Here is a 10,467-nt window from a genome sequence, read left to right as displayed (position 1 = left end):
GCCCACGTTACACCTGTCCTCCGCGAGCTGCACTGGCTGCCTGTTGGTCTCCGGGTGCGCTTCAGGATAATGATGACCATCTTTAAAGCACTCCATGGTAGTGGATCTGGGTACTTGAGAGACCGCCTTCTGCCGATTACCTCCCTAAATCGACCAATCAGATCGCACAGACTGGGCCTCCTCCGAATTCCATCTGCCAGTCAATGTCGACTGGCGACCACACGGAGGAGAGCCTTTTCTGTTGCTGCCCCGACCCTATGGAACGAGCTCCCCATGGAGATCCGCACCCTCACCACGATCCAGACCTTCCGCGCAGCCCTCAAGATCTGGCTCTCCCAGCAGGCCTGGGGATAGGCTTCCAATTACCCGCCCGAGTGTTTGATTGCTGAATGAAAGTTGTGTTTTATTATTTTTCTTTTGTTCACAAAGTGTTTGTTTTGACCTTGCACTTCCCCTCCCCTGTGGTTGTAAGCCGCCCTGAGTCCCCTCAGGGAAAAGGGCGGCATATAAATCCCAATAAAACCTAAAACCTAAAACCTAGTCTTACCTTAATAACTCTTTGCTCAATGACAGTATCCAGCCATTCAATAAACGATTCCACAGTAGCATTCTTCTTCAAGAGGTCCTTCAATTCTTGAAACACTGTAATAGAGTCATCTACCATGTAAAAAGGAAAATGTGTGATTGTGTTCTACTCTGAACAGGAGAGGAAGCCACTCACCCATCATTATTAGTTTCGTAGCATGTGAAGGAAAGAAAAAGGGATAATTAGAGCAATGAAGGAAAAACAAGAAGAGAGAAAATATGGGCGATTTCTTGAGTTCCTCAAGCTAACTGCTGGACTTATTTCCCAGGAAAATTTTATATGATTAGTAAAGTTTTGCATTTATTCAAATTGACAGATCTATCAATCAATCAAGCTACCCAGTTCTGTTGTGTATTCAAATTTTGTATCATAGAAATTGTTGTTCGGGTTACTGTGAGCATTTCCTTTTTCCAAAAACATTTTGTCCCACTATACATACTCATGGCTTTCTTCTTTGGAGAACTCATGCATTAAAGACTGAGTTCTCGGTTAATGGGATTTTATTGCCTCTATTGCAGATACCAAAATTTAGATCCTAACTGCCTATTGCACAGAGATGCATGTTAACCAAACCAAAAAGCCAATGACTGGGGGAAATTATAGCAGAGAGATGGCAAAGTAGAAGAGCTCTCTTTTACCCTTCCAGCGTTATGCTTACTCATCCCATCAGTTTTTTTTGTAGAGAAAAAGAACTACTAAGATTTATTTATAAGGATTTGGATATAATGTGTAGCTAAGCCTTTAGGAATATGGGTGCCTATATTATCATTACAATTATATTTGCCATTCAATATTATTATGGCTAATAAAGAACTAATTAAAGAACTTGCAGGGTGTGCTGTTATAGGACGGCTACAGAAACTTTGATGTCCCTTTATCAACCATCAACCATCACTATCTATAAAGATAAGAGAGGGAATTTAGAGAATCCAAAATGCCAACAATCTTTCTTTACTGAAGAGTCAAGAAAACAAAGAACATCACACTGTACAAAAATTGGAAAGTATTTGTAACCTGAATTTTGTTTTACTAGTTTTTAATATGTTTTAGAAGCTACACTTATTTAAGAAAAATCAAGCCACGTTAATTATTTCTCCTTAATTTCAGTGAGAATTACCTAAGCAAATATCTAAATTGTTGAAATCAGTTTTATGTCCTGAGTCAATGATGTTTTAAGGCTACTGTACTTTTGTATACTTAAAACATTTTTTAACAAAAAAACCCTATGTCCTATTGGTGAAACTGCTTTAATCATCATTCCAGAAAGCACAATTCCTCCTTCAATCTATGGTTCCCCATGGCGAACCTTCTCAAAATTGGGTCTAAAGATTGGCAGATTTTTCAGAGCATTTGAAATTGACATAGAGGAGCAAAAAGCCCTATTGTGCAAACAAGCTTACATTTGCATGTCCTTCAGTTCATGCAATGTAATTATTCCTGTCTTGACGTAATGGGATTAAGCAATGTTTGAACCTCTTTGTATTAATTAACTTTGCCTATCTCATGGCAGTGAGAAATTTATTTAATCAGAATTTTAAAAAAGGAAGAACAAAAAAAGTAATCTTGGTCAATTAAATAAGAAAACAAAACAAAAAAAGGAATCCAACAAAAACATTTGGAGTCTTCCTTATGTGATGAATAATTTTCATGTCACACACAAAATGAAAGAATGCAGACAGACACAAAGATATTAATAAAAATATAACGAAATAATCACTGGATTATTTCATGTTGATAAATTATTTCATGATATATGTATGATAGAGGTGGGTTGCATCTGGTTCGGCCCGGATCAGGCAAACTGGTAGTAGCAGCGGTGGGAGGCTCCGCACTGCATGCGCAGAAGTGACAAGAGCGAGCATGGAACGCACTCGAACCGATAATAAAAAAATTACCAACCCACCACTGATGTATGAAGTACCTATGCAGAAGAGGAAGGAAAAGAAGGGACTAACATTCCAAATAACTTACACAAGAATTGATTACAGGCAGTCCTTAACTTACAACAATCCAGTTAGTGACTGTTCAAAGTTACAATGACAGTGAAAAAAGTGACTTATGACTGTTTTTCTAACTTACAACCATTGCAGCATCTTCATGGCCACGTGATCAAAATTCAGACGCTTGGCAACTGACTCATATTTATGACAGTTACAGTGTCCCCGGGGCCATTTTGTGACCTTCTGGCAAGCAAAGTCAGTGGGGAAGCCAGATTCACTTAACAACTGTGTTATTAATTTAACACCAGCAACGATTCACTTAACAACTTAACAAATGTCTCACTTAGCAATGGAAATTTTCGGGCTCAATTGTAGTCATAAGTTGAGGACTACCTGTATATACTTTCCAAAGGATATGTCCTGTTGTATGAATTTTGATATTTCAACACTTTCGGGATACTTTTTAATCCATATGTTAAATTAGGGAAAATTTTAGGGTCAAAGAGAGTTTGTTGCAGGCAGTGTGAAAGTTGATCTAAAGTTGCTTATGCTATTGAATTGAATTGGGAATCTCCTGCAATCAGGGAATTTCAGCTATCTGTAGTCTATTGGATATTTCTATAGAGAAGTCCATGTTGATATGTGTGAAGCCAGCTTTGTTTTAAATTGGCTTCTAATGCAAAACAGAATCATATCGCATATAAAGAGCGTAAGGTAAGTTCAAGCATGCATTTCAGTTTTACAAACTAGAACAGGGGTGTGAAACTTGATTTCATTGAGGGCCGCATCACGGTTGTGTTTAATCTTGGGGGTCTGGGGTGGGTGTAGCCATGGTGGGTGTGGCCAGCTCAACATCACTCCTGTTGGGGACACCTGTGTTGGCCCAAGTATTCTGCCAGCAAAAATGGGCTCCCGAGCTCCATTTTCGGCTGTGATGGCCTCCTGCAATCGTCTGCCAGGAAAAACAGAGCTCCATTTTTGCAGGCAGAGGCACCGCAGGCTAGTCCCTCACTGTTTCCAGGGCAGCCCTGCGGGCCAGATCTAAGCACCCCATGGGCCGGATCCAGCCCCCAGGCCTTGAGTTGACACCCCTGGAATAGAATGAAAGTCCTAGGACAGATTGAGAAACACAATCCCTTCAGTTGTAAGCACAAGCTTACATTCAGTGTAGCCCTCCGCCTCAGAGTCCAGGCTCCCTGAAACAGTGAGAAGTGCCTGAGATCCAATGCCATACAGATCAACCTTTTCAATATCAGTCACCATGGCGTTCACTATATGTTGATCAAAGAGAGCGGGTCGCGCAATCTATGAAGACAAAACAGAAGAAAAATCCTGAATTTCTGTTGTTGGTGTAGCAGTGGCGTAGCACAGTTACGTTTTCAAAATTATTCATGGTCAAATATGATTATTTTGCTACTTAAATATTAATATTATGTAATGTCATTTAATGAAATTAATACCTTGCTAAAATTGCTATCAGATTGGTAACTAAATTTTAGCTGCCTCAACAGTAAATAAAGATAGCCCTCGACTTACAAACACAATTGAGCCCAAAATTTCTGTTGCTAAGTGAGTTAAGCAAATTTTGCCCCTTTCTTGCCATGGTTGTTATGTGAATCACTGCAATTGTTAAGTTAGTGACCCAGTTGTTAAGTGAATCTAACTTCACCATTGATTTGTTCATCATAAAGTTTAGAAAAGGTAAGCAGGATACTGCGACTGTCAAATATAAGCATCTGAATTTTGATCACATGACCATGGGGATACTACAATGGTCATAAGTGTGAAAAATGGTCATAAGTCACTTTTTTCAGTGCCACTGTAAGTTTGAACGGTCACTAAAGTAACTGTTGTAAGTCGAGGACTATCCGTATGAGAGCCAGTTTGGTGAAATACAGTGGTGGGATTCAATTTTTTTTACTACCAGTTCTGTGGGTGTGGCTTTGGGGGTGTGGCTTTGTGGGCGTGGTAGGGGAAGGATACTGCAAAATCCCCATTCCCTCCCCACTCTCAAAATTTCCACTACCGGTTCTCCATAACTGTCAGAACTGGCTGAATACGACCTCTAGTGTCATAGTTAAGGCTGTGGTGGCACAGTACTACAGGCTACTTCTGCTGACTGTCAGCTGCCTGCAATTTGGCAGTTCAAATCTCACCAGGCTCAAGGTTGATTCAGCCTTCCATCCTTCTGAGGTTCATCAAAATTTTGAATCTCCCCACTGGAAAGGATCTCCTGCTCGAGCAGATGGTTGGACTAGATGATCTCCAAGGTCTCTTCCAATTGTATTCTGATTCTGAGACATGTATTTCTCCTCTTATTTCCAAAGAGGCTACTTTGCAGTACATATGCAGCATAATTTCATTGCATTTCTACTAGGAATTTCTGCACACACTTGAGTACATAGAGTACATCCTGAATTTACAAAATACCGTAAATGCTCTACCCTTCATTACTTTAGCCCTACCTGGGCTAAGTGCAAAAAGGAGGTCTGACGCTTCAGGGAAGAAACAAATCTCCGTCCAATTGGTAATTTCTTTGCTGCAAGTTCTTCTGGTAGATTTTCTAGTGCAGAAATAATCCAGTATTCCCAGTTTTTAGCAAAATTTCTTATATCAGCCAATATTCTGAAACAAAAATAAAAAGTTTAGAATCCATCCCTACAGAATGACATGGGCAGGTTCATGTTATATGATTAAAAAATATTAAGAGCTTCATCCAGAAAAGTGGTGGTTCAACACAAAACAGACTTTACAGTCTGAATTTAATAGGAAAACTACATGGCCAGAACCAGAAAATTAGATGTACAGTTAAGACTGGGAACAAGGATTTCCACTTATGGCATACATCAGTGTTGGCAAACCTTTTTGGCACCGAGTGCCAAAATGGGACCATGTCCATGTGTGTGTGTGTTGGGGGGGGGGGAGCACCAGAAACCGGAAGAGCAGTTCCCCTGCTTGTATGAGGGCACCAGGAAGCTGAGCTTCTGATATGCGCATGCGTGCCAGTCACCTGGTCTTGCAGCTGGCCAGTGCATATGGATGTGCCAGAAACTGGAAGCTCAGCTTCCCGGTGTGCACATGCGCACCAGGGAGCTGCTCTTCTGGTTGCTGGAATACTCCTGCATGTGAAGACCAGCTAACTGATGCGCATGTGCGCACTGGAACCTGGAAGAACAATGGGTGATGGCTAGCTTGCCCAGAGAAATGGCTATGTGTGCCACTTCTGGCACTTGTGCCATAGGTTCATCCTTACTGGCATACATCATTATAACAAGTTGTGCCAATGCCATTGTACCAACTTTAATTTAATTTTTAATTTTTTGATTTATCCCAGAATTACAACAACAGATTTTGACCGAATAAATAGGCTATTACACTTCAATCCCTTCCAATCTAAACTTTTGAAGTTCTTTACAATACTTAATTCTACTTTAATTTAGCTCTACGAAAAAAAATCCATATTTTGGAAAATAAGCCCTTTTCTTCAGTGAGTGGCATTCTTAAAAGGAATTCTTATGTTTTCCATAATTTCACCTACAGTGCTACCTACCCTTCTGGCATTTCTTGCATAGTTGCAGGGATGAGTACATCTATAAGGACCTTAAATACAGAAGGAGAAAAATTAATATCTCTATTATCAAGTGCAATGAATCAGGCTGGCAGGCCCTGTTATTACTTTGTTGTAAATAAAAAAAATCTCTGCATTGCAAATAAGAATGTATTAATTGATGACTCTTATTGTGTTATCATACACATGACTTTTTGCTCAGTACAGGATATGGCAAAGATACAGTATTTAGCTGAATTCCCTGCTCATATTGGCTCATAGATGGTAGACTGCATGGTGTTCCCTCAATAACATGAGGCCAGGGTTGAAATGCTACCGGTTCGGACCAGTTCACCTGAACTGGTAGTAAAAAAATGCTACTGGTTTTGGAGAACCGGTACTTCTGACGATCAGCTGTGCAACAATCAGCTATGCTGCTTGATTTATATTTCCTAGAAAGCAGGAAATCCTGCTTCCTAGCGAATCTAAATCGTGCAGCACAGCTGTTCCCACCCCCACCCCCCACTGTTCTACTTACCTTTGCAGACTCAGAAAAGGCTTCTTAATCCTCCTTTTTCAGCGCTGCATTGTAGTGCCGGCAGTGCACATGCATGCAAAGTGCGTGTTTGGCATGCGTGTGCGCACAAAATGAACTGGTAGCAAAGTGAACCGGTAGCAGACTTCAGAGCATTTCACCCCTGCATGAGGCCCTTGGTAGAAGTGTATATATGTGCATTTATGGGATAGAACAGCAAACTGTCAGAGGTAAATTCTAAATTGGTCTTGAACTGCTGGAAATAGTAAGGTATGTTGCAATCTATTAGGAGGACATCTACTAGCCCTAAGTTAAAAATGGATTCAGTTATGTATTGCATGAGGCTCCTCCTGTCAGGATAATCGACATGAAATAAAGGATGCGTCCAAATGGGTACAATTTAAAGAATCAATTGTCTCCCTGAATCATTTAAAGGAACTTGGGGGAAATTATCAACATAACAAAGTGTTGGGAATACTTTCCTCGTCAACTACTTATTAAAACAGAGGTGGCTTCAAATGCATCTCGGGGAAATTTTCATCACTTTCCTGGAGAGAAGTACAAGAGGCCAGGGCAAAAACAAAACTGGATTTAATAAAAACACTGTATGCTTTATTTTAATTTTTTCAGTATGATTACTTTCTCATTATTTAATAATTCCTCCCACAGCTACACTAAATCATACAATTTAGCTGTGACGTTATTATAATGTATGCACTGCCATACAAAAATGCATATATTTTTGTTGTAAGGTGGCTTATAAATAGCATATTAAAAGCAGCACATGTTAGAAAAAGTTCCATATAAAAATAAATCTACTTCTTTTTCGCTTTTGAAAAACAAGCATAGGACATTTTATGGGCTTATAATATAATGTGTGAAGGCATCTACCACTGAATGTACCAGGTACAGAAACTGACCTAAACATCCCTAACAATGTGCCTGTTTCCTATATATAGGATCTCGTCTGTTTCTTTATTTGTTTGATTCTGTTTGGTCACCCATTCCTGCTGTCTGAAGCAATCAGTGGTGTCTGCAGCAAATCGTGATTACACAATTAAAGATGGTTGCATATTTTCCTGCCTGATCTTCTTGCCTAATCCAGTGATAGCTAACCTTTTACGTCACTGCATGCCGACCAGCAGTGCCAGGAATGGCACACAAAATCATCCTGTCTGGACCGCGCGGCCTCACTGGCCTTTGCACACACAGGATGCTGAAACTCGGAAGAGCAGTGTTCTGGTGCGCATATGTGCACCGGCACCCGAACTTCTGGTTTCTGGCATGGGCGCGTGCTAGTGGTGGGTTTCAAAATTTTTTAGAACCTCTTCTGTAGGTGTGGCCTGCTTTGTGGGATGTGACTGGGTGGGCGTGGCTTGCCAGCCATGTGATCGGGTGGGCATGGCTTGCTGGCCATGTGGCCGGGTAGGAGTGGCTTACCAGCCATGTGACTGAGTGGGCGTGGCCAACTTGTAAAATCTGGTGAAACTCATTTAACTTAACTTAACTTAACTCTTGCTTAGCAACCAAAATGTTGGCTCAGAAACTCTGGCATTTGAAGCATGCAAGCCTTAAATCTGTCAAGTTATAAGACCCTTGCACCCCTAACCCTTTAGAAAAAAAACCCCAGGGATGCTCAAACTTGACAGCTTTAAGACTTGTGAACTTCAACTCCCAGAATTCCTCATCTCACTCTTCATCTTGATGATGTGTGGATGGACGGGGAGAGGGAGCTGGAACTGGTTCTAAATGGCACTGTCTACGGCACTGTAGATTTGTGGAACCTCTTCGGTAGAAGAGGTTAGAACTGGCAGGAACCCACCCCTCGCGCGTGCCCAACAAACAACTGGCCATCACGCATGTGTGTGATAGAAACCCGGAAATCCAGGTACCAGCGCGCACATATGTGTTGGAAAGCTGCTCTTCTGGGTTTTGGTGCTGCCGCGCGCATGAAGGCCAGCTGACCAGCATGTGTGTGTGTGTGTGTGTGTGTGTGTGTGTGCACAGGAATGCAGAAGAGGGGCCAGCAAGGCCACATGTCCCACACGGAATGGCTCTGCATGCTGCTTCCGGCACGCATGCTATAGGTTTGCCACCAGGGGCCTAACCCATTAAAGTAGTCAAGGCTAACTTTTCCATATCAGTAAGAACCTGGTTTGCAAAGAAACATTTTTTATTGTGACAGAAGGCAACAGACCTTGTAGAGTATTGAGTCGCAAACACAGAAGATGTCAAGGATAATTGCATTTTCAAGCAGGGGAAGAAGATGCTCTGGCATTCCTTGCCAGAAATGTAATAGGAAATGTTGGATCTAGGAAGGAGACATAAGAGAGCAAATATGAGTGAGATTTCTGCCTACACTCCTCATATTAGGAACAGATTAGCATACTTCTATAGAACTTACCTCTTCAAAGTTTCCATTAATGGCATTGTCAAGGACACATTGACAGTGAGTTTTGTACATCATGATAAGAGTATCCACCTATTTTAGGAATTAAAAATTAAAACAATGTAACATTAAACAAAATATTTATATCTCCTTCAGGAATTTCTTCTGCAACATTTTGCATTTGGAAGGAAGGATAGATTGCAGATGATTGAAAATTAAAGGAGTAATGATTAATTTAGTCATAGAAAGACTATTAATATATTTCTAGTTATGATGCTTTGCCACTTTGATAGGATAGGATCGTGATGGCGAACCTATGGCATCTGAGGGCATATGAGCATTGCCCTATGTCAGCTTCAGCACACATGTGCATGCTAGCCATCAGATTTTTGGCCTTTTGGATGGCGTGGGGAGGCCGTTTTCGCCTTCCTCAGGCTTCAGGAAAGCCTCTGGACCCTAGGGAGGGCGAAAAATGGGCCCACGGAAGTCGGGAAATGTACTGTTTCTGGCCTCTGGAGGACCTGGGGGGCAATGGGGGCATTTTTGCCCTACCCAGGCTCCAAGAAAGCCATGCATGCATGCGCATGGGGCGAGGAGGGGGGGGATCGTGCACGCATATGCAGGTGAGCAAAATGCGGATGTGGTCATACATGCATGCACACATGCTTTGGCACCCGAGGGAAAAAAGGTGACCAAGTTTACTAATGAGCATGTTTTCCTCCATAGTACATATTATAGAGATGACTCAAGTGCTCTTATTCCTCAAGCCACTCATCGAAAGGATACCAGACTGTTCTACTACCCACTTATTATTTCTACACATTAATTCTTTCATTATTTACAAGTAGTGTGTGGTGACGCATAAAATAAGGCAGGATGAGATTGCCAGTAAGCACTGATTCAGCTTATTCAATATTTCTATTTTCAGCATAGTTCCTACATATTTGGGTTTCCTATTTAAAGACTATATAATGATTTTATTAATTTTTGAAATGAAATATTTTATTAATAATTTAACTGGTTATGTATTATTTTATGGTTAATGTTAGGACTGTCAGATTGTTTTAAGTTAGGTCTGTAGAGGGTTTTTTTTTAGTGTTTTTCAGATGTTAGACCTTCAATACAAATTTCATCCTTTTATATGTTATGTTTATAGATGTTTGTGTGTGAGTGAGTATATATAACATGCACATACATATACATGCATATATGCATATGTATATACTTTTGAATAATACTTATTTATTTATATGTAATACAATAAAATGAGTATTTTATACTAAATGTATATACTTAAAGTTATCAATTTACTGATCTTTGTATTCTTCTATATTTTATACTGGTCAAGACTGAAATAATATTGATTTAACACAATATCTATATATGTATAGTTGTGTGTGTGTGTGTGTGTGTGTGTGTTTGTGTATGTATGTAAATTGATTTGATTGATTGATTTGATTGATTGATTTG

The 10,467-nt window shown here is 40.4% G+C and overlaps 1 protein-coding gene across 1 annotated transcript in view; it reads right to left on the bottom strand.

The window, feature by feature from the left end:
* RFX6 (regulatory factor X6) overlaps positions 1-10,467 on the bottom strand; it is a 43,421-nt gene that overhangs the window by 13,921 nt on the left and 19,033 nt on the right. Inside the window, exons 8-13 of the mRNA XM_032215309.1 lie at positions 9,013-9,090; positions 8,806-8,919; positions 6,077-6,126; positions 4,992-5,151; positions 3,687-3,831; positions 548-642 (exon numbers count right to left, since the gene is read on the bottom strand). Of these exons, the coding sequence (XP_032071200.1) occupies positions 548-642; positions 3,687-3,831; positions 4,992-5,151; positions 6,077-6,126; positions 8,806-8,919; positions 9,013-9,090 (642 nt within the window). The remainder of the gene's footprint in view (positions 1-547; positions 643-3,686; positions 3,832-4,991; positions 5,152-6,076; positions 6,127-8,805; positions 8,920-9,012; positions 9,091-10,467) is intronic.

Source organism: Thamnophis elegans, chromosome 4 (assembly GCF_009769535.1).
Source record: "Thamnophis elegans isolate rThaEle1 chromosome 4, rThaEle1.pri, whole genome shotgun sequence".
Lineage (NCBI taxonomy): Eukaryota > Metazoa > Chordata > Lepidosauria > Squamata > Colubridae > Thamnophis > Thamnophis elegans.
Note: the sequence above shows the minus strand (reverse complement) of the source record. Positions and strands in the feature narration are given on the sequence as shown.